This window comes from Chlorocebus sabaeus, chromosome 12 (genome assembly GCF_047675955.1).
Source record: "Chlorocebus sabaeus isolate Y175 chromosome 12, mChlSab1.0.hap1, whole genome shotgun sequence".
Lineage (NCBI taxonomy): Eukaryota > Metazoa > Chordata > Mammalia > Primates > Cercopithecidae > Chlorocebus > Chlorocebus sabaeus.
Window position 1 is genome coordinate 91,155,121 of NC_132915.1, and position 25,549 is coordinate 91,180,669.

The 25,549-nt window shown below is 38.1% G+C and overlaps 1 protein-coding gene across 7 annotated transcripts in view; it reads right to left on the reverse strand.

Annotated features, from left to right (window-relative positions):
* The window catches only part of C5 (complement C5), a 137,753-nt gene that overhangs the window by 86,403 nt on the left and 25,801 nt on the right, over positions 1-25,549 (reverse strand). For 3 of the 7 annotated variants that reach the window (XM_073021886.1, XM_037984493.2, XM_073021884.1), the window contains 3 exons: positions 8,819-9,011; positions 5,617-5,779; positions 526-596 (listed from right to left, as the gene is read on the reverse strand). Coding sequence is in view for 3 of the 7 variants with exons in the window: in XM_073021884.1 (XP_072877985.1) it covers positions 526-596; positions 5,617-5,779; positions 8,819-9,011 (427 nt within the window). In the remaining 4 variants the exon portion in view is untranslated. Of the gene's footprint in view, positions 1-525; positions 597-5,616; positions 5,780-8,818; positions 9,012-17,396; positions 17,667-18,341; positions 18,421-20,104; positions 20,213-25,549 lie in introns of those variants that run through there. The other 4 variants (XM_073021885.1, XM_073021882.1, XM_073021888.1 and 1 more) reach the window with 3 other exon arrangements.

The window sequence follows — 25,549 nt, forward strand, 5'->3', positions numbered from 1 at the left end:
CAGCCTGGATTGCAGTGGCACAATCTCGGTTTACTGCAAGCTCTGCCTCCTGGGTTCAAGGAATTCCCCCGCCTCAGCCTCCTGAGTAGCTGGGACTACAGGCGCACACCACCAAACCCAGCTAATTTTTTGTATTTTAGTAGAGACGAGGTTTCACTATGTTGGCCAGGTTAGTCTTGGTCTCCTGACCTTGTGATCTGCCCGCCTCGGCCTCCCAAAGTGCTGGGATTACAGGCATGAGCCACCATGCCTGGCCAGTGGGTGTTCTTTAAAAAAGAAAACAGCAAGATTGTACTTAAATGGTTTAGCTCAAAATCCTTCAAGTTGTTGAAATTTAATTTGTATGAGCCTTTCACATACGTGTATTAGAGGTATAGATCTATGATACTATACTCATTGCAGATGTTCAATAACCATTTATGGAACACTGAATGATTTAGTGTAGTGTAAGGACAGGGTTATGAAATGAGATTCTTGTACTGAAAAAATGAATTAAAGTATTATTTAAGTAAATAAAATACTTACTATGAAAGTTAAGACAGTTTCTCTTTTGGCTGGCTTCAAGTCATCATTCAACGAATAAACTCTAACCTTTACTGTAAGAATAATTGATATCATCAAAAACTCTGCTAAACACAAGGATATTTTGATTTTTTTAAAACAACCATCCTTAAAAGAGAAGAATCTTACTTTAAAAAACTCAATACACAAAAGTCCATATTTGAAAAAAAGAAAAATTAGTGAAAAAAAGAAAAATTAGTTTGCAGACATATACATTACTAAAGATTCTTTTATTTAAGAGAATCCTCTGGAATTCCTTTAAAGAACAATTTCTCTTAGTGGATTTAAAGTACAGTTCACTTTCTTAAAATACATTTACCTACAATGTGTTGAGAACACATCCACAGTATGAAATTAATTACATCTGTAATTAGGCCATTATTTATCAAGAATTTCATAGTAGCAAAATAGTGACGTCCACCATATGGTTATAGGGCAGCGTAACATATTGTCTCATAATAGAGTTGAAGATCTTAATGGAAAATTGGTAGCTTGATTCAGACACACACTCTTCCACTTATGAAAACCAACAAGGCTTCCAATTAGCTCTTATTGCAAAAGGCAGCTTTGGATTGTACGGTTTTGTTGTATTTATTGAGCCAGATCCTACACTTGTTCTCTCATTGTTAAAAGAGCAATGGCGGGGGCTCAATAACTGTTACTTTTCTTCCATTTCTTTCTGTCAGTTAATAGATCCCTACTTTTTAAACAAAAGCATCTGTTTCACTTTTAACTCACAGCTGTTTGAGACATAGTGATTTAATTCCTTCCAAAGACATACTGTAATTTCTCTAGGGTGTTGCTGATGCTCAAATCATTTCATGGCCAAACTTTACCCACAAAATAAAATGGAACTGGCACCATAAACCCAGTATCTTTTAAAAGATCAGTATTATGCAAAGCTCTGTATGAGAAACCATATTAACACTGGTTTTATTAAGTTCACAAGATAAAAACAATGTGCTCAGTAAATGCCCCACCTCTCTGCTCTCTCTTTCCCCTCACACCTGTCTCCCACCACAAATCCTATCTCCTGCTTTTTGGACACACCCAGTCTAGGCCTATCACCGGGAAGCTGCCCAGAAAGTCACAAAAGTTAAGAGCAAAGGCCCTAGAATTAAAAACTTTGGTCTCACTCCTGCCTCTGCCACTTTCTAGTATGACCCTGAGCGGGATACTTAATCCCTGTAAACCTTAGTTATCTCACTTGTAAAACAGGAATATTAGTGTGTGTTCATAGTGTCCTTGTGAGAATTAAATAATGCAAAGCTTTTGCATAGCCTGACACATACTAAGTAATCAATAAATGTTTATTATTTTATTACTATTTCTGTTACTACTATTTGGCTAGTTTTTAACCCAGTTTGTGTTTAGATCAGAAAATTAATCTTGTCTTCACAGTGATGATACATTGGAGGTAAGAGCTATACAATTTTTTGTATAAAAGATATGGCTTATTGGCCGGGTACAGTGACTCACGCCTGGAATCCCAGCACTTTGGGAGGCCGAGGTGAGTGGATCACTTGAGGCCAGGAGTTCAAGACCAGCCTGGCCAACATGGTGAAACTCCAGCTCTACTAAATATACAAAATTAGCCAGGCATGGTGGCAAGCGCCTGTAAACCCAGTTACTTGGTTTGCTGAGGCTGGTGAATCGCTTGAACTCAGGAGGCGGAGATTGCAATGAGATAAGATTGCACTACTGCTCTCCAGCATGGGTGACAGAGCAAGACACTGACTAAATAAATAAATATATAAAAATAAAAATAGAAGATATGGTTTATTAATGTTAAAAAAAGTTTGGATGCTTTTTTTTTTTTTTTTTTTTTTTTTGAGAGGGAGTCTCGCTCTGTCGCCCAGGCTGGAGTGCAGTGGCGCAATCTCGGTTCACTGCAAACTCTGCCTCCTGAGTTCACACCATTCTCCTGCCTCAGCCTCCTGAGTAGCTGGGACTACAGGTGCACGCCCGGCTAATTTTTGGTATTTTCAGTAGAGATGGGGTTTCACCGTGTTAGCTAGGATGGTCTCGATCTCCTGACCTCGTGATCCACCTGCCTTACCCTCCCAAACTGCTGGGATTACAGGCGTGAGCCACCACGCCCGGCCTTGAATGCCTTCTAATGTGCCAGTCGTGCTAGGTACTGAGACACAGTAGTGAAACAAATCAGACATGGACATCTTTTAATGGAGTGGAGGAAAGAGGCAAACACAATTATATGTAAAATTCTAGGGTGTGAAGTGCCACAAAGGATACTTGCTTGGCCTTATGAGCATGTAGAAGAGGGAGATTTGAAGAGGTCAGAAAAATCAGGGGAAGCTGCCTTTAGAAGGGTCTGTGATGATATGTGAGGGTGAAGGAGGAGTTAACAAGGCAAAGGAGGGGCAAGAATGTACCATGCAGAGGCAACGGCATGTTACACAGGCCTTAATATGGATGGGGAAACAATGTGAGAAAGCATCTGAAAGGAGGTCAGTTTAGCTTGTGTCTATAGAGGGTGGGGCTGTAGTAGGTGATGAAGCTGGGGAAGAAGGCAGGACACAGGCTTTATGAAATTGAAGGATTTTGGGCAATATTCTAAAGTCATTTATCCAGTAAAGTCTTGAAGATTTAAGCCTTTATCCTAAAGATGCTTACACTAAAAATCCCTCAAGAATCATCAGATTAAATGTGTTGATCAGGACATTACAGCTATAAATAACAAGACAACTAAAAAAATACTTTTAAGTAATTCTTTTTCTTTTCTGTAAATATGGCTTTGTACTATTCCATAGATAATGGAAAACACTTTCCTGGTTCTTACTGTGTGCTTGGCTCTATCTTAAGTGCTTTATACATATGAATTCAGTTAATTTTCACAGCTCTATGAGGTAAGTTGTATTATTATCTCTGTTTTACAAGTGAGGAAAGTCGGGGGTCTGAGAGGCTGAGTGATTCACACAGGGTCATACAGCTCACAGCAGCTCAAGCCGTGATTTGAACCCAGACAATCTGGTTCCAGAGTCTGCTTTTAACCAATTTACTTCACTACCTCTCAGAAATGGGCCAATATTTATAGGAAACTTCTCTCATTTTCCTTTAGGATTAGAATGAATGAGGATATTACATATTCTTCTTTTTTTTTTCTGTTTCTTTTTTTTTTTTTTTAGACAGGCTTGCTCTGTTGCCCAGGTTGGAGTGCAGTGGTGCGATCTCACTGCAACCTCTGCTTCCCACGTTCGAGCGATTCTTGTGCCTCAGTCTCCCAAGTAGCTGGAATTACAGGCGTGCACCACCACACCCAGCTAATTTTTGTAGTTTTAGTAGAGATGGGGTTTCACCATGCTGGCCAGGCTGGTCTCGAACTCCTGACCTCAAGTGATTCACCCGCCTTGGCCTCCCACAGTACTGGGATTACAGGCATGAGCCACCGCACCTGGCCAGATATTACATCATCTTACAGTAAAGCCCTGATAGAGAAATAATACATGAAGCCTTTTTTTTTCTTTCTGAGACAAAGTCTCACTCTTTTGCCCAGGCTAGAGTGCAGTGGCTTGATCTCAGCTCACTGCAACCTCTGCCACCCAGGTTCAAGCGATTCTCCTGCCTCAGCCTCCAGAGTAGCTGGGATTACAGGTGCCTGCCACAGCGCCTGGCTAATTTTTGTAGTTTTAGTAGAGGCAGGGTTTCACCATCTTGGCCAGGCTGTTCTTGAACTCCTGACCTTGTGATCCACCCGTCTCAGTCTCCCAAAGTGCTGAGATTACAGGCATGAGACGTAAAACCATTCTTAAGGAAAGCCTTGATAACCGAGGAAGGTCCCAGACTCTGGATATTACACTGCTTATTGGACAAAGACTGATGACCCAAAGTTGTGGATGTATCAACAGGATCCAAGCAATAAAGTATCCTTCATTGTAGGAGGAGGACAAGGGAGATGATATGCTTGTTTCCAGGTATGATTATGTTTAAAAGGACCCAACCTTTGTGGGCAGAGACTATTTCCTTGTTTACCAAGTTGTCTCTTGGAGTAAAGAGATGCTACTATTCTGGCAATTATATTCTGGCCAAGCAGATAGCAATATCTCCACCCACTCTAGGCCTCTCCTTTCTGAGCTGATCATAACAAATGATCCTGCTGAAATGGTAATGGTGCAGTCCAGTTCCACCCCACTATTCTCATCATCAACATCAATCAACATGTAGCAAATATCTACTGCGTACAGTTTTTTCAACGAAGTCAGCTGGTGCCCACTTCCTTTCTCTGTCCTGCTCCAAGAATATCATTAATGAAATTCCGTAGCCTCTCCCTCCCACATATACATCTCTCATATTCTATTTCTGATGCACTTAAAAGTCAGTGATCGTGAGAGAGAGAAACGGGAGAATGGAAGGCTTTGCAAACACATGAATATATTGGGCAGCATTCACACTTTTCTGTGTTTTACTTTTGGTTCATTGGGAATAGGTCCAGTCATTCCTATTCACATGATTTTGATTGGCTATTCTGCCCTTTTGCCTCTAACAGAAGAACCATGAATATTAAACAATGTTCTAACAGAAACTTTCTTAGGTAGGTCCCCTTTGAAAATTAATATCCATATATTTCTGTGATCTAGTTTATTCTCTGCTGAAACATCTGATCCCCTAGGGTTAGATTAATTTTTCCAGTTTGGGGATTAGTTCCAGACTCAGTGGAATTTTTAATGAACTTGGTTCTATAATAAATTATTTTCCCATTGCCAAATTATATTTGCAATTAAGTCTTATATTTGTTTAATAAATAAGACCTAATGTAACATTTTACAATTTTGAAAAAGCATTTTCTACTTGGAAATAACTGATGGGGAAGGTAATGTAATTGTTGATTTTGCAATTTATTTAGCACTTTCTCCATAAATTTAAAATTAAAATACTATTAAATATTTGAAAGTATAGATGTCATCGGGAATTGAGAGTCTTTTGAGCACATTAGAAAGAAACCGATCTCCACTCAATTTCCGGTATTAAAAAGCTCTACAATATAGTATCAATAGTGTCAAATACCCCACTCAGAGAAAGAAATATCTTATATTCTACCTGACTGGTCTGGAGTATAAACAGGTTTGTCTGTATGAATGAAGAGAAATCCATTGTCATAGGTTATTGGAATTTTTTTTGATTTTGAAAAATGCTTTGATACAACTTCCAAATACACATAAGAAACTTGGTTTTGTCCTCCAGGTAATTGTTTTGGTTGTATCTGGAAAAGAAATTGTTGATGGAAAACAGTATAATAATTCTAAAGTTATTAAACACATTAGTTTTCTAAATACAACTGTGATCTCATTAGAACAATGAGTATGTACATGTAATCATTTAAAAAGTGATACGGGAGCAAGAAGAGTAAATAAATTTTGCCCAAAGTCCTTTAGTGTTTGATTACATAATAAAAATTTAGCTTTAAGCAATTGAAAGTCTCTTTGGTTCCATGTTTCCTAAATTTTATGTACATTTAGTGAAGCTACTACCATAAACGCCTTCAGAAACCTTCACTCAGTTAGTTTGCTGGGTTACCCCGTGCTCCCCATTCCCTTTGTGAAACCTCCTGACCGATTCTCTGGAATTTTTTTTTTTTTTTTTTTTTTTTTTTTTTTTTTTTGAGATGGAGCCTCATTTACTCTGTTGCCCAGGCTGGAGAGCAGTGGTGCCATCTCGGCTCATGACAACCTTTGCCTCCCGGGTTCAGTGATTCTCCTGCCTCAGACTCCCAAGTAGCTGAGATTACAGGTGTGCACCACCATGCCCAGTTAACTTTTTTTTTTTTTGTATTTTTAATGAGACAGGGTTTCACCATGTTGGCCAGGCTGGTCTTGAACTCCTGGCCTCAAGTGATCCGCCTGCCTCAGCTTCCCAAAGTGCTGGGATTACAGGCATCAGTCACTGTGCCCACATGCCCAGCCTCTCTGGACCCTTAGTATTACCCCACATATTTCTGCTCCTATGAGTTGAGATGCTCATTTTCTAATTTATGTTTGTAATTATCCCCTTTACATTCCATGATATGTAAATTTAATACATGAAAAGTGATAAAAAACAAAAGTGTATCTATGAAAATTTAGGCTTTGGAAACATGGGATGAAAGTTAATTACAAAAACCAACTGCTGTAGAATTAGCTATGTGAAATTATTGTAAAAGTTTGGAAAACAAGAAAAATATATAAATATTCTGCACCCAGATTGCTTTGTAAGTGCCTTTAAGTTCTTTCTCTCCTTTGAAGAAACAGAAACTATAGAACAGGCTGGGCACAGTGACCTACGCCTGTAATCCCAGCACTTTGGGAGGCCGAGGCGGGTGGATCACCTGAAGTCAGGAGTTCGAGACCAGCCTGGCCAACATGGTGAAACCCCTTCTCTACTAAAAATGTAAAAGTTAGCCAGGTGTGGTGGTGCACACCTGTAATCCCAGCTACTTGGGAGGTTGAGGTGGAAGAATTGCTTGAACCTGGCGAAGGCTGCAGTGAGCCGAGATCGTACCACTGTCCTCCAGCCTGGGTGACAGAGCAAGACCCTGTCTCAAAAAAAAAAAAAAAAAAAAAGAAAGGAAAAAAGAAAAACAAAACTATAGAACAAAGATGATCCATTAAAGTTGTAACACATAACAAATGAGATTTGACACTGCAATCCATAGACCCACACTTAAAGGACCTTGGTACAACATTAAGCAATTGGCAAATAAAGATACATGATATTACTCTGATAAAATTAAATGGTTAAAATATGTACCAACTATGATTCCCCCACCTTAATCTAGTTTTTCAGTTAACCATATAGGTCAGCACTGTTCAAAGGACTTTTTGTAATGACAGAAATATTCTGTATCTATGCTGTTCACTATGGCAGCCACTAGCTACCTGCGCCTATTTGAACACTTGAAACGTTGCTAGTGCAACTGAGATACTGCATTTTTAATTTCAGTTAAATTTGATTGATTTAAATTTAAAACTAACAGCCTCAAATACATTGTATCAGATAAAAGAGTGTCTTTTGAAAGTAACACTTTTTTTTTTTTTTTTTTTGAGATGGAGTCTCACTCTATCGCCTATGCCGGAGTGCAGTGGCACCATCTTGGCTCACTGCAACCCCCGCCTCCTGGATTCAAGCAATTCTCCTGCCTTAGCCTCCCGAGTAGCTAGGATTACAGGCATGTGCCATAAAAGTAACACTTTTAATAAATGAATTTTAATTGTTAACGAACCTCATAAGTGGAAGAATTTGTTAAGAGATATGAGTATTTACTGCTAAGAACATTAATTAAAGAATTCCTATATCTGATTAGAAATTATTTAGATTAGTGTTTCTCAGACATGAGTAATATGCATTAAAGGACAAAAGTCATGGAGAACCCTCAGCATTGACTTTTTATTATTTATAACATAACCAAAATAATTTTTATTACAAAGATACTTAAATATGTACAAACTTAAAACTGGGTATAATCTAATGCTTATGATTTTTGTATAATTAAAAACTCAAAACAAATTTATAAAATAAATTCAAAATGTTATAAAATCAATATGATTCTAATTTTAAGCTCTTTATTAAATTTCTGTTTTTAATTTCTTTATAAAGAACTCACTTTAGAGAAACTCTGGTCTAAATGAACTGCAGAGCCCATTTTACATCTGATATTCTCTGATTTTCTTTATTAAGTATCAGAATCTTTAGTAAGAAATAAGTTGCAACTATGTCTCTAAGCAATCTATACTACAATATCTTAATAGGAGAAAGAGTTATTTGATCAAGGTTGTTCTTTCTATTCACTGCAGGTTGTCAATCAGAGCTATTCACTTTAGTAATAAAAAATTTTTAGTTTTTGAAGCTATAATTTTAGAATATTAGAGTTTAATCGAATGTTCAATAATATCCATGGATTTTTGTGGGCAATATACTACAGATCAAATCATATTCATATTTCTCAATTTCTTTCCAATAATAATTTTCACAGCAAATAAGTATTTTCAATTATTTCCAAATATTTTCACATTAGTACAAATTTATTTTCCAATAAGAATGTGAAAATTGACATGCATTGCTCAAAAAGTGGACATAACTCTTCTGTTTAGAATTTTCTGTTTCTGTTAGAATTTTCACTTATATTATCATTAGTGACTGACATCATCTAATAATCCCACAGTGGATGTAAATGATTAAATCTATATGTTATCAATATTCAAACTTTGTACACATTTTTATTGAGAATATTCTGTATATATAAAGAAAATAAAGGATAAATACATACTGTTAAGACTGCCGAGTTTTGGAATTTATTCTCTGAGGATAAATGAACATGGCCTGAGGAGTAACTAAATTTTTTATCAGGATAACTTTTAATAGAGATTGTTGCATCAAATGCTTCAGTGTATCCATAAACTTGAATCACAATGTTTTCAGATGCTCCAACACGGAATATTTTTGGTGCTGAAATGACATATCTATTGAAAAAGGAAAAAATAAGGCTCAGTGTCTTTATAGGACAAACTTTCTTATACTTTTGATTTTTTTCTCTCACTTGAGAGATTCCATTTAAAATACATATATTTCCTCACTTAAAAATGACATTAGTAAGTCAAAATGTACTTGTGATCCACCATAACTTTGGCATAATTTCTTTTTTTTCTTTTTTTTTTTTTTTGAGATGGAGTCTCGCTCTGTCGCCCAGGCTGGAGTGCAGTGGCCCGATCTCAGCTCACTGCAAGCTCCGAACTTTGGCATAATTTCTAAGTAGTTTGGAATTAAGACCTGAGAAATGAAGCTGGAGGTTTAGTTTACATTTCGAAAGGTAAGGTGATAATAGCACCTTCTCTTAGCTACTGCAGCCAAGGAAGACTTTTAATCGTGTTGACCAGAACATGTAAATGGAGTCAATATTTTTTGCTCAATGAAGAAAAAAGCAGTGATTGAATTCCAGCTGTGGCATCTGCCGGCTGAGTGACCGTGGTAAAGTCATTAACTCTTTCTGAGGCTAAAATAACTTACTGTGGAAATAATCACCTTCTTTACCGGGCTCTGGTAAAGTATTAAGTAAGAACATGTATATGAAAGGGCCTAGCACTCTTAGTACTCAATATGTTAAGATTTATTAATCTCACTAAATTAGTTAAAAGGGATTGATCTTAGAAATACTATGTTATACTAGTAAACAGATAACGAAAAGTATAGAATACAAGTGAGCTGGGAAGTGCATTTGGAAATGGAAATAGTGATGATAGTCCTTTAAGAGCAAATCATCATCTTCAAACAACAATGGTAATTAAGTATTTGCCATATATCAGAGGCTGTATCAGCACTTTACATACAGCTCTTGTTAATTTGTACAATAAGCCAATGACGCTGGTACTATCATTCTTCCTATTTTGCAAGTGGTAAGAGGCTAACTTGGCTAAGGTTACACGGTTTATAAGTAAATGGGGGAGGACTTTATATCAGTTCTCTCTCAGTTGTTATGTGTACATTTGAGGTCAAGATTATATGTTATTCACAACCATAGACTGTTCTCTTATTTTTACTTTTCATGTGATTTATACAATGATGGAAGTGAATCTATACATGTTTTGAAATACAAATTTTAAAATGCATGATTTTTAAAAATTATTTTATTTAAAACTTACAAATATAAACTGGATTACTAACCGTATATCACAAAAGTATCTAATATGAATAGCGAGGACTACATATGCTATTACATAGGAAAAAAAAGTATTTAAACCCAGAGGGGCATAGTGATCAACTAATTCAAGTGGCCCAACAAGTTTTGGAGTATATGCACCACCCCACCTGGCAGAATTATTCCAGGCTTCTGCCAACATTATGACATTTTGAGTCTGGTAAAAGCAGGAAGTTTTTAGTAACAATGGAATTAATTTATCAGCAATTAAATCCTTCAAAGTATCTGGCAGTTCTCCTACATGACAACTAATTTGGATCCACTTATAGGCAAATTACAAAAGAGAGGAAAGAATTTCCAGATTTCCAACCATCATCTGAATTCCCCTTCCCCACACGCCTAGTAGGAGATAGCAGAAAATGAGAGGAGTTCAGCTTTTATGATAATGATACATTTACTGAAATTTTACCCTGTGATAAGGCACTATTCTGAATACTTAATATATATAAACTCATGGTGTTGTTACAACCACTGTGAGGAACTATTACTCCAGTTTTAAGGTGAAGAAACTGCTAATTAATTTTCCCAAGGCCACATATACAGGATTTATGAATTCTATAAATCACAAATTATAGAATTAGGAATAGAACTTGAGCAGCCCGTTTCCAGAATTAACATTTTCAACTGTTGTACTAAATAGAATTTATCAAGAGTTTTGTAATTAGAAAAATTTAGGAATATAAAGCTACTTTAATTTCAGTATTTACAGAAGCTTTATGTTTTTCAGTTTAGTATTGCTTTAATTTTGAATTGTCTATGTTACGGGTCCTCAACCCCTGGGCCACGGACCCATACCAGTCCATGGTTTGTTAGGAACCAGGCCACACAGCAGGAGGTGAGCAGTGGGGCAAAGGAGCATTACCACCTTGGCTCTGCCTCCTGTCAGATCAGTGGTGGCATTAGATTCTCATAGAAGCGTGAACCCTACTGTGAACTGCGCATGCGAGAGATCTAGATTGCAAGCTCCTTATGAGAATATAATGCCTGATGATCTGAGGTGGAACAGTTTCATCCTGAAACCATCCCCACCCCAATCCCGGTCCTTGGAAACATTGTCTTCCACAAAACCTGTTCCTGGTGCCAAAATGATTGGGGACTGCTGGTCTATGTGATGGTAGCAGTCAAGCGTAAAATATGTAGTGTTTAGAGGCCCCTAAAAGATGATTCTGGAACCACCCTTCATAAAGATTTTGGTTCTTGTTGACTTATCAGTAGCATAATCTATCCATATAAAGAATTTCATAGTTTTCTGTGTCTTTCAATTGCTGCAGAGGATCAGGTTACTGAGCTGGCAGAGAGGCAAGAATGTTATTTTGGCCTCTACCTGGAATGCTCTTTCCTCAAATATTTGCATGGTTTGCTTCCTCACTTCCTTCAGGTTCTGTTTGAGTGCAGCCTCCTTAAGAGAACCTTTTCTGGCCACATTTTAAAATAGTGCCCCATAATTTTTTTTTAAATTCTCACACTCTCCTTTATTTTTTTCTTCATAATACTACCTACCTGACCTTATACATTCTTTCATTGGCGCATTCATTCATTACTTGCTTCTCCCACTAGAATGCAAGCTCTAGGAATTGTCTTACCATTTGCTGTATCTGCAGTGCCTATCATACGGTTAGGTGTTCAATAAATATTTGTTGAATCAATCAATCAATCAATCAATTAAAGTGATAGGTTGCCATGTTGTAAATGGTATACTCTGACTTTTTCAGAGAAAGTGAGGAAATAATTTTTATTAAGGGCTAGTAGAAAGAATTCAGAATAAGTCTGGACAAGAATCATGGAACCCAGGTCCTAGCCCTAGTTCTGCCACTAATTTGAAGTCACTTAATTTCAGTCTCTCTAAGTCTTAGCTGCTAGTTGTCTTTCAAAAAGAAAGAATAAAGGCAGGATGCTAAGGTAGTGGAGTGTTTGCGGCCATGTGATAAGATTACAGATCAGAAATAGAAGGGTTCTAAAAAAGAATGACATCCTAAGTATGTGTTTATATATAATATATTTACATGCATACATCTATGACAAAATGAAAAAAACTGAAGAGATAAACAGGAGATCTTAATAAAAATCCTGTTTCTCTCTCTCTAGAACTGTGACCTTTGGCCAGTCACTTCCCATATCTGGACTTATCCTCGTATATAAAATGAAGAGGTTTGATTAGATAATCTACAGTTACTTTTCAGTATTAAAACATTTCTAGAAATAAGATCATTATTTTTAAAACATTACTTAAAATGCATATTATCTCAATAATGACACTAAAAATTGTGAAAAATCAGCTCATAAATGTATTATAGAAGTCATTACAACAGATTTTCAGATCACAGTATTAGACTGACTCCCAAATAACTCTGGTTTAACTGTATATAGTCTATGAAAAACACAAAACTATACACCAAGTTAAAATAAGCAAAAAATATCAAGAAAGTTTATTATCTGGAGTTTGTTTTGTGCTTTTTTGAAGAGGAATTTGAATAATTACATAAATTTTAATAAATAACAATTTCATAAAACCTGTTACGTTGTTGGCCACTCATTAAATCAAAATGCTTCCATGACTTTCTCATTCAGAGATGATACTATTCATTTGGTGTTCTCAGAAGTAGCAAATTATTTTCAAATTAACACAATCTGTTAAATTTAACTCTTCATTCATCATAACTAAGATGCATTGAAAAATGAAGATAGCTTGTTTTACTTACGTTTGCTCCTGTCCCCAAGTTTTTCCCAGGAAGATTAAAAAACAAAGTATTCCCAAAAGGCCCATGGTTGGAGGTAGCAGGAAATCATGGATATAACCCTTTTGAGGATATTCTCCTTTTAAATAAACTGAACTTGAACAATTCAGATAATCTGGTTAATTATTAATCTCAGAAAGGTGAACCTCTAAGCAGGAAAACTAGAATTGGAACTAAAACACCCTTTCATGCCCAGGAATACACATAGGGAGTATTTTATAGGAGCTTACACCCAGGGAATTTATTTTTATTAATACAAATAAAGGGACTCTAAAATGGGAATTTGGCACTATGATTAGTGGCTCAAAGCTACAAACCAGTAAGCCCATTGCTTTGGCCTTTCTTCTCTTGCCCAGGGCATTTGCTTTGATGTTGCATCATCTGCAAGCACACATCTGGCAGGTCCACTCTAATACTGAAGGAGACACACCTGGACTCAGTTTCAAATTGAAATGATTTTAGAAAAGGCCTGGTTTAGACAGGGCTCACAAGATGACCTTTTTTGGAGACCTGAATGGCAGTGTCCTTGGTGCTGCACATGGTCTGAGCATAACCTAGCTCTGCAAAGGAGGTCTAGGGAATTGTTCCTTGGTCTGTCTCAGTCTAGAGAACATTAGGTGGAGGAAAGATTGTGACTGGCAATGAAAATGCCATGCTGAGGATGCTGTCGTCATTCTCTAAGTATTGGAGAATGGATATTCTCCAATATTTATTAAGTCATACACCACTCATTCAAAGTTTGCCTTTATTCAGACATAGAATATCTTTCTTTTAAAGAAAATACGCTATACTTTTCAGTAAGGATTCTAATAATTTTAATATAAGAACTCCAGAAAAACAAAGCTTCCTATAACAATTGAGTCTGATAACTAATACACAACATACTAAAATTTTATCTTTATACTTTTTTTTTTTTTTGAGACAGAGTCTCTTTCTGTCACCCAGGCTGGAGTCCAGTGGCACTATCTTGACTCAGGGCAACCTCCGCCTCCCAGGTTCAAGGGATTCTCCTTCCTCAGCCTCCCAAGTAGCTGGGACTATAGACATGTCCCACCACGTCCAGCTAATTTTTTGTATTTTTAGTAGAGGCAGGGTTTCACCATGTTGGCCAGGCTGGTCTCGAACTCCCCACCTCAGGTGATCCACCTGCCTTGGCCTCCCAAACTGCTGGGATTATAGGCGTGAGCCACCATGCCTGGCTGATTTTTAATTAAGTTAATTTTTATGATGTTTTATTTTCATTAGAATTTTTTAATTTACTCTCTTCTCTTTTTGCTTTTCTGTTTTTTGTTTTGAGATGGAGTCTCGCTCTGTCGCCCAGGCTGGAGTGCAGTGGCGCGACCTCGGCTCACTGCAAGCTCCGCCTCCCAGGTTCACATCATTCTCCTGCCTCAGCCTCCTGAGTAGCTGGGACCACAGGCACCTGTCACCTCGCCCAGCTAACATTTTGTGTGTTTTTTTTTTAGTAGAGATGGGGTTTCACTGTGTTAGCCAGGATGGTCTCGATTTCCTGACCTTGTGATCCGCCCACCTCGGCCTCCCAAAGTGCTGGGATTACAGGCATGAGCCACCGTGCCTGGCCTACCTTCTTTTTTTTAGTACTATTTTTACCTTAATATATAATATGTGCTCTTCTTTAAAATAATAAAACAAATGTATCTAAACATATTTCTATAATGAAATATTTATGATATATAAATGAGATATGTATGGTCACATTGGCATTCTTTGCTTGAATTAATAAATAATAAACTAAAAACATTTACACTTTAATGCTGAATTCACCAGGGAAAAAAAGGAGCACAAAGGGAAATTTGATATACCAATTTCACTAAAGGTATCTGTTGCATATGTCATTGAAACGACAAATATTTGCCACTATTGTCTGATCATCTAGCCCATTTATTTCAAAAGGGAGTCTGTGAAATGATTAAGCTGGGTTGCAAAAGATGGGTCAAGTTAAAACAAACAGTACTTTTGCCATCATTTTTGGGAAATGAAATTTAAGAGAGAACAAGAACACTCAAATCAAGGTAGGTAATATTTGTATTTTAAGTGCAAAAAAGTTTGTTTGCTTGAGCTATAGAGTAAATACTGAAAACCAGTATTTGCAAGTCATTGTCCTGTTTCTCTGGTAGAAAACATTCAGAAAATGATGGATCTCAAAGGTTCTCAACAGAACTGAAGTTTAAACAATTTATAGATTCTCAACTGTGTTTAGTCAAATTTTTTTATCTACCTTCTAAACGTGGCTCACAGATGAACTTTTGAGGCTGGGCACGCTGGATCACATCTGTAATCCCAGCACTTTGGGAGGCCAAGGTGGGTGGATCACCTGAAGTCAGGAGTTCAAGACCAGCCTGGCCAACATGGTGAAACCCCGTCTCTACTAAAAATACAAAAATTAGCCAGGTGTGGTGGCAGGTGGGTTATTCTAAGTAAAACCCAGTATTTGTCCCTCTGACTGCTTTTTGGCTCAAGCCTGCAGTCTCATGTTTTAATCCTCTAGGAGAAAGGCTCTAATAAAAGGCCAACTGAAATCCAAAAAGAACTACTTCAGTAACTCTCCATGGGACATAGAGGAGGAAGGCACTGGAGGCTTCGGTGCCAGCAGTTTAAAGACTGATTGGAGAGAGGGCCCAGATAATCCCCCAGAGATAGTTCTCCACACAGGAACACCAAGTAGAACAACTATCCATGCAAGACAGCACCTTCATAAGAGCCATAAAATCAGGTGAGTGATCACAGTGCCTTTTTTTTTTTTTACCTTAATGATAAGGAAAGAGGCATTGAAGACCGGGTGGGGGTAGGGGGGCGAGGGAAGATCTCCCTGCATTGCCTACACCACCCCTCCTCCAACCACAGGCTGTACAGCAGGAAAGAGAATCTGTGTGCTTGGAGGAGGGAGAGCAAAGTGAGTGTGGGTCTGTGTGCTTGAAGGAGGGAGAGCAAAGTGAGTGTGGGACTTTGTATCGGAAGTCAGTGCTGGAACATAACACAGGATAGAATTCTGCAGGCACCCAGAATTCCGACAGCGCATTTAGGCAGGCCTTGGGACAGAGGAGAATTCTCTGCTCTAGAGGGAGAAACCCAGGTCATGGCTATCTTCACCACTGGCTAACTAAAGTGGTCTGAGGTCCTGAATCTATTTGAGTGGCAGTCAGGACACAAGGACTAAAGTATGTAGACTAAACATAAAATGCTAAGCACTCCCAACTTACCCCTACTGACTGAATGAACACCCACTTGGCCAAAGACACCCCAGAAAAATCTTAAAAATTGAATTCCTGGCTGTGATGGCAAAGGGAGGTTAGACATGCCTTGTTATATCCCCTCCCTTTGGAGTTTAGGCACAACTTACCTGCATTCAAGTTAAAAGATCGTAAGATGGACAAAACAGACTCTGTGGCAATAAGATACCAAATTATAAACAAGATCTCAGGCCATTCACACAAGGAATCACACCCTACAAACCATAAAATATTGTTAAATGGGTTTTAAAAGTTAACCTGGTATATGCTGGGCATGGTGGCTCACTCCTATAATCCCAGCACTTTGGGAGGCTGAGGCAGGTAGATTACCTGAGGTCAGGAGTTCAAGACCAGACTGGCCAATATGGTGAAACCTCGTCTCTATTAAAAATACAAAAATTAGCTGGGTGTGGTGGCAGGTGCCTGTAATCCCAGCTACTCGGGAGGCTGAGGCAGGAGAATTGCTTGAACCTGAGGGCAGAGGTTGCAGTGAGCCAAGATCGTGCCATTGCACTCCAGCCTGGGCAAAGAGCAAAACTCTGTCTCAAAATAAATAAATAAATAAATAAATAAATAAAAATAAACCTGGTGTAATATGGCTTACTTTTCAACCCGACTCTGATATAGCAAGACATGACAGATAGCAGACCTTGTAGGGAATAAAAATATTTTATCTCAAAATATATTTCTTTGACATATTTTGAAATGGCCCTGCAAAGCTATCTTTTGTGGGGGAGATTTGCATCTGTAGAGCATCTCCATTAATGCAGCCAGGCCTTCCCTTTCTAGGCTTTTCCCAGATCTAGCAGAGTTGAACTGACAGTCTGACATCTCAAAGGTCTGCAAAGAGACAGATATTTGCCATTGATTCTCTCTGAGGGCCGCTACCTATGAGAAGTCATCTACATAACAAGAGCCTTGGACCCCACAACCTCCTTTAACTCAAGCATTACTTTCTATTGACTTTAAGCCTTTAGATAATAGCTTAACCCTCTCAACCAATTGCCAACTAAAGAATCCTTAAGACCCACCTATAATTACTAAGTCCCTACTTGGAGATGTCCTGTTTTTTTGGGCTGAATCAATATATACTTTGCATGTATCAATTTATATCTTTGCCTGTAACTCTTGTCTCCTGGAAATGTATAAAACCAAACTATAACCTACCTGCTTCAGGCACACTTTCTCAGAACCTCTTAAGACTGTTCCCAAGACCATGATCACTCATATTGGCTCAAAATATGCCACTCCAAAATATTTTACAGATTTTTTCCCCTCTGTTAGCAAGTCCTTGGGCAAGGTCTAATGCTGTCCTGGTCTGGGAGGCAGTGGACTTAGGGTGCAACACAGTTTGACACTAGCTGTGGCAGCCACAGGAGTACGTATGTCACTCCTCCCCAAACTCCAGGTACTGATGCTTGGGGAGATTCATTCTGCCTGGGGAAAGAAGAGAGAAGAGCGCAGAGGACTTTGTCTTGCAACTTGGATATCAGCTTAGCCACAATAAGATAAAACACCAAGCAGATTCCCGAAATCCCTGATTCCAGGCTTTGCTCCTGTATAGTGTTTCTAGGCCCACCCTGGGTCAGAAGGGAATCCACTGCCCTGTTTGTATGGACTTGGTCCTGGCAGGATTCACCATCTGCTGACTAATGTGGCCTTGGGCCTTGAATAAACATTAGCAGCAGGCATAACCAGGAAGTAGTGGTTGCAGGCCTTAGTGAGCCCCAGTACTGAGCTGGTCTGGAAGGCTGTGGGCTTCAGGTATAACCCAGTGTGATGCTAGCTGTGGCCAGTAGAGTGTCTGCATCACTCCTCCCCAAGCTCCAGTTAACCAAGCCTGGAGAGAGATGCCTTCTGATTTGGGAAAGAGGGGGAAGAGAGCAAGAGACTTTGCCTGATAACCCAGGGAATTCTCCCCTATCTTCCCAAGTCTTAGATACACCAAGGCTGTGTATCTAAGAGTCTGTAAGAGTTACAGGGATCCTGAGCTTAGGACACTCCCAAGTGCCACAGGCTTAGGCCACAAAACTCAATCCCCTTTGAATTCTTGGAAAGCCTTCTCAAGGACAGGGACAAACAAGCCTGGACTATAAAGAAGGGAATGAATACCTAACTCTTCAATGCGCAGACATGGGTGAATATCCACAATCATCAAGAACATCCAGGAAAACATGGCCTCACTGAATGGACTGAATAAGGCACCATTGACCGATCCTGGAGTGATGAAGATATATGACTAATCAGACAGGGAATTCAAAATAGCTGCCTTGATGAACTTCAATGAACTCCAAGGTAACAGTGAAGAAATTCAGAATTCTATCAGAGAAATTTAACAAAGAGATTGAAATTTTTTAAATCAAATGGAAATTCCAGAGCTGGCTAAAATATAGATTACTAAGACAAAGAAGTGTATGGCTACATTTCTTCCCCCAATATTTGTGACTACATATTATTTTATCAATAAAATACGAAATTTTTTTTAAAAAAAATCTTGGAGATAGAAAATTCAATTGATAAACTGAAAAATGCATTAGAGTCTCTCAATAGCAGACTTGATCAGGCAAAAGAAAGAATTTGTGAGCTTGAAGACAGGCTATATGAAAATACATAGAGGAGAAAAAGGAAAACACTAAAAAGAAAAAAGAATGAAGCATGCCTACAAGATCTAGAAAATAACCTCAAAAGAGCAAGTCTAAGAGTTACTAGCCTTAAAGGGGATGGGGGGAGGGACGGGGAAGGAGAGAGAGAGAGAGAGAGAGAGAGAAATTGGGGTAGAATGTTTATTCAAGGAAATTATAACAGACAACATTCCAAACCCAGAGAAAGATATGAATATCTAGGTACAAGAAAATCAAAGAATGCCAAGCAGATTCAACCCAAATAAGACTACTTCAAGACATATAATAATCAAACTCTCAATGATCAAGGATAAAGAAAGGATCTTAAAAGCAGCAAGAGAGAAGAAACAAACAACATAAAGGAGCTCTAATACATCTGGCAACAGATTTCTTAGCAGAAACTTTACAGGCCAGGATAAAGTGGGATGACCTAGTCAAAGTGCTGAGGAAAAGAAAACATCCGACCTAGAATATTATACCCAGCACAATTATTTTTCAGACATGGAGAAACACTTAGACAAACAAAAGCTGAGGAATATTATCAACATTAGACCTATCTTATAGGAAATGCTAAAGGAAGTTTTTCAATCTGAAAGAAAAGGCTATTAATGAGCAAGAAGAAATAATCTAAAAGTATAAAACTTGCTGGTAAAAGTAATTACACAGAGAAATACAGAATACTGCAACACTGTAATTGCAGTATGTAAACCACTCATATACTTAATAGAATGACTAAATGATAAACCGATCAAAAATAGTAACCACAATTATTTTTTTAAGAGACAGACCATGTAAAAAGATATAAATAGATACAACAAAAAGTCAAAATGCAGGAAAGATGAAGTGTAGAGGTTTGTTTGGCTTTCTCTGCTTGTTTTTAAAAACTTTTCTTCATGATAATAGTTAAGTTATTATAAGTCTAAAATAATTGTTTATAACACGTTTTTGCAAGCCTCATGATAACTACAAACCAAAAACCTGTAATTGCTGCACAAAAAATAAAAAGACAGGAATTAAAACATAATACTACAGAAAATCACTTTTATACAAAGGAAGATAGGAAGGAAGGAAGAAAGGAAGAGAGGACCAACAAAACAAGCAGAAAATGAATAACAAAATGTCAGTATTAAGTCCTTACTGATTAATAACAACAAGTAAATGAGTGTAAATGGACTAGAATCCTTTTGAGAAGGCACTTCTGAGAAGTCTCTTGTTGTGGCATTGGCTGCCTTTAGTAGATTCTGTGTAACCTACTTCTTTATCTCATAAGCTGTAAAAGGTCTTTGCTCCAAAATATCCTTCTCCCTCAGACTTTAAACTGGATGTTGTTTGAAGCATTCTTCTCGCTTCTCAGTAATCAGTCTAGCAATTAAGAAGAAATGCCATAAATGTTAATCACATCTCAATAAGATCTGTAAACTCCACTGCATTTAAATGAGATTTTATGAGACTCAGACATACAGGACATATTCTGAGTCTTTAAGGAGCTTATCCAAATGGTGACAACACAATAGCTACCCATTATTAGTTTCCAACATTTATCAGTTATTGTGATAATTAACTTGCTAAATTATCTCTCATCTTGACAACCACGTGGAAGGGTGTTATTACCCTCAGGTTACCAATGAGTAAACTGAGGCTCAGAAAAATGTAGTGCTTCAGGGAACACATCTAGTAAGTTGCAGAAATGGTGATTTGATTGTTTGAGATCCATAGAAAAAAGACAGGAAAGATACCAAACCATGCTGAAATCTTACCTTCTCTTTGACACCTTCTCCAGATATATATATATTATATATATATAATATATTTATATATAAATATATATTACATATTAATTATATAAAATTATATATATATTTATATATATATATAATTTTTTTTAAGATGGAGTCTCGCTCTGTTGCACAGGTTGGAGTGCAGTGGTGCAATCTCAGTTCACTGCAACCTCTGCCTCCTGGGTTCAAGTGATTCTCATGCCTCAGCCTCCCAGGTAGCTGGGACTACAGGGGTGAACCACCATGCCTGGCTAATTTTTGTATTTTTAGTAGAGATGGGGTTTCACCATATTGGCCAGGCTGGCCTCCAGTTCCGGACCTCAAGTGATCTACCCACCTCGGCCTCCCAAAGTGCTGGGATTAACATGCGTGAGCCACTGTGCCCAGCCTTTTTTTATCTGTAACTAATTCTTTATTTTATAAACTCTTAAATAATTTATATCCCACTCCACACATTTTGATTCTTATTATATACTATTGTGTATTCTAGGCCAAGGTTCAAATGCACAAGGTGGGAATAAATGTGACATAATTGAATACCTAGTCTGGCTATGTCTGGTTCTCCTTTCCTCTATAGGGCTGGAGCAAGACTGGCTGAAATGACCACCAGGCAGATGGCAGATTGGGAAGACAAACTGAAAAGGTCAGAGGTGGAAAGAGTCAGAGAATAACTGGATAAGCCACATTCTGGGAAATACAGTGGTTCAAATCCACTGTGGGTAAATGCGTATTTGAAGATTGAATGGTAACTGGGAAAAATAGAGAAGAAAGTCATTGCTTAAACTATGCTTGAAAGTCACCAAAGCAGTGGGTTGGAATAGCAGGTCCCAAAAGGCCACTTCACATCCTAAATAATAATGGAATAGGATAGGATTTCAGATAAGGAAGTAGGGAGGAAGTAGAAAATAATAAGGCCAAGAGAAAATCCAGTGTTAATAATGGAATTCAGTTAAGCACATTTTCTTTAGAGGAGTCAAAAGGAAACAACATACAAGGAGGAGATGCTCACTCTCCCTTTATCTCTCACAGTTTTTGTAACCTCATCTGAATCTGTTCTTTCTATACCCTAGACCTCCTAATGAATCAAGCTCAGCTCATTAACCACCTTCTTTGGCTCCACTGACCCACACTTTTTCAGACAATGTTGTTTTTTGTTCAACATAAGTTCCTTCATCTAATTCTTATACCTGTTACTCATCCAGTGGCTAGATGTGGTAGCCAGACTCCAAGATGGCTCCCAGTGGTCCTTACCTCCCTGGTATTCCCTTCCCACACTGTATCACACTGATTCATCTGACCAATAGAATACAGCAAAAGTGAAGATGTGTGACTTCTGAGGTCAGGTCATACAAGACATTGCTGTTTCTGCCTTTTTTGCTCTTGAACTGCCTGTTCTAGGGGAAGCCCCCATGTAGTGAGCACACTCAGGAAGCCTATGGAGAGGCCCACGTGGAAAGGAACTGCGGCCTCCTCCCTAGAGCCACATGAAGTGAATCCTCCAGCCCCAGTCATGCCTTTAGGTGGCTGCGGCCCAGCTGACATCTTGACTGCAACCTCATAAGAGAACCTAACCCAGAATTACCTAGCTAAGCCGTTCCTGAATTCCTGCCCATTTGAATTGGGCAGATAATTAATGTGTGTTGTTATCTTAAGTCATTAAGTTTCGGGGGAATTTATTACATAGCAATAGTTAATTTTACACTAGATTAGCTGTTTTCCTAAAAGTATAACTTTGATGAAAGCTGCTTACATTCACTACCACCACTAATAGGCCCTTGCTCCTCCATCATCAGTACTTAATAATTTGCAAGTGTACTTTAAGTTCCTGAAGAGCAGCAGCTGGTAAATGCTTCCCAAAGAAAGCTAGAACAATTAGTGCTGATTAAGTCAGTGCTTAGGTGTGACAGCTTCTCATGGTAAACTCTGGCTTCTCATCTTATATTAATGTCTCTTCTGAGAACCAGCTTCTTTGCTTCCTTGAGATAACAGATGCTTTGCCTTCCTCTTAAGAATGCTGAAATGAGATCCTAGCACTGAAAAATCACATAAACATGTATGGAGTTCTTATGATGATTACTCTTTCTAGGATTACGCTTTCTTGCTTTTCCAACTCTTTTCTTTCTGCTTCAATTTTTTTTTAAAAGAAGACACGCTAAAGTATCTGTTTTTTACCAGGAAAAAAAAAAAAAACAGATATGACAAAATCTTTGAATGGGTTTTTTTCCTTCCAAAATAACTGCCAAACCTTTCAAACACTTAGTCTATTCCTCCCTGCCCCACCCAGCCTACTCTATGTAATTTTATTTCCCCCTATTTATCCTGAGACCCCTAGAATGCTTTCTGGATATCTTCATAAAAGTTATATAGAAAATATGAAATCATAGATTAATAAAATAATTGCCTAGCAGCAGTCACTTGATGTTGACTGGAATGATTCAGCATTATACTCATTTTACAAAGAATCTGATAATCAGAATGTCTGTACTGCTTCATTTAAAAATCCCACAATCAGGCTGGGCACAGTGGCTCACACCTGTAATCCCAGCACTTTGGGAGGCCAAGGCAGCCAGATCACCTGAGGTCAGGAGTTCGAGACCAGCCTGACCAACATGGTGAAACCTGTCTCTACTAAAAATACAAAAATTTGCTGGGTGTGGTGGCGGGCGCCTGTAATCTCAGTTACTCAGGAGGCTGAAGCAGGAGAATCACTTGAGTCCAGGACATGGAGGTTGCCATGAGCGGAGATCGCACCACTGCACTCCAGCCTGGGTGACAGAGCAAGACTGGCTCAAAAAAATAAACTAAAAAAAAAAAAAAAAGAAAGCCCAGAATCACACACAAAAAAGTAGCTCTGGCCACTTACATAATTTGAATGGCTTTGTGCAAGATAAAAATGTGGCATCTCTTATTCAAAAAAGCAGGAAAAATGCTGTTAAGGTATTAAAATATAAACATAAAGCCTTTTCCTCTAGCTTGGCCACCATGGCGAAACCCCATCTCTACAAAAAATACAAAAATTAACCAGGCATGGTGGCATGTTCCTGTAACCTGAGCTACTCGGGAGGCTGAGGCATGAGAATCGCTTGAACCCAGGAGGTGGAGGCTGCAGTGAGCCAAGATCACACCGCTGCACTCCAGCCCAGGCTACAGAGCAAGACTGTCTCAAAAAAAAAAAAAAAAAAAAAAAAAAAAAAAGCCTATTCCTTTCATCTGTAGTCTCTCCCTCAACTTGTCATGGTGCTTTTTAAGATTTGCTATTTAGCACCATTGTAAATAAAGGGAAATTAGTAATGTTGATTATTGGCATGACTTTTATCATTCATCTTCATATTGTACATAGCCAGTTTAAGTTGCAAATATAAGAGCATTTCACTTGCATGTGGCATTGCCAAAATTATACAATTTGTATGTCATAGCTCATACATGTATATATATTCCATTCTTCCCAGAACAGTGGAAATTATGCACAAACTAGCTCAACTGTTTTTATTTTACTTTTCGATATGTGTGTGTTCTACCAACACTCTCCACCTTTGCTTTCTGAGGACAAGGAAAGCCTGAAAGAAAAAGGAACTGTGAATTATCCTATCTTTCCCTTTCTTTCTATGTGATCATATTCAAGGTAAGTATAACAGTTCCCTAATACAAGGAAATACCACGAGTAAGAAAAGATATAAGGCTCCTTGTTTTTTTGTTGTTGTTTTTCTTTTTTCTTTCTTTCTTTCTTTTTTTTTTTTTTTTTAGCATGCCTTCACCGTCTTTCTGCACTCAAAACAAGGTACTATTCCAACGGAGAATGTGGTCTCTTCAGGCTGTCAGTGCCCCGGCTTGCTCAGCCACAGACATACTTTTCTTAATACTTTGTACTCACTTTGATTCCCACTAAACTTCTGCACCTTGTGAGCCCACTAGAATTCTGTGTTCACAGGGTATTGTGAATGCTCTGTGTAAATGAGGTGGCAAGGAATTGTGGACATAAATATCGTGCTGTCAGACTTCATTTATAGAAAACAAGCTCAAAGACAAAATTATCAATAAATGCGGGACAACAACAACAGATCATTAAACCAAGTGTGGGGCTCTTCTGCATGTGGGGTTTGGGGTGACTGCATAGGTTGCATGCTCATGAAGCCAGCCTTGCAGTAGCTAAGCCAGGAGTAAATTCATATCTGACTCCAAAGACAAATCTCTTAACACTTCACATGGAATCTCTTCTCCTAACACAAGGCAAGGCATTGGCAGAGTAATCAAAGAATGTCAAGAAGATAAGAAAATTTTAAGACAACTGGATAACATCAAGCTGCTTCCCTTGGCTTCCGTGATCATTAGTGCTATGGTCTGAATGTTTGTGTCCTGTCGAAATTCTTATGTTGCATCTTAATCACTAAAGTATTTATAGAATTTTTGGTTGACAGTCTTTCTCTTTCAGCACTTTGAATATATCATCTTTCTACTTAGTAGCCTCTGTGCTTTCTGATGAGAAATCAGCTGTTAATTTTACTGAGGATCCTTTGTACTATTATGTGTTGCTTTTCTCTTGTTATTTTCAAGATTATCTCTTCATCTTTGACACTTGACAGTTTTATTATGACATAGTCAGGTGTGGCTCTCTTTGAGTTTATCGTACTTGGAGTTCATTGAGTTTTCTTGAGTGTGTGGTTTAATGTCTCTCATCACATTTGAAAGTTTTGACCATTAGTTCTTCAAATATTTTTTTTCTGTCCTTTTCTCTCCCCTCTCCTTCTGGAACTCTCTTTATGCATATGTTGGTATGCTCTATGGTATACCAGAGGTCTCTCTTTATGTATATGTTTGTGTTTTCGATGGTGTACCAGATGGTCTACAGGTCTGTTCATTTTTCCTAAACCTTTTTTCTTTCTGCTCCTCAGACTGGATAATCTCAATTGATCTGTCTTCAAGT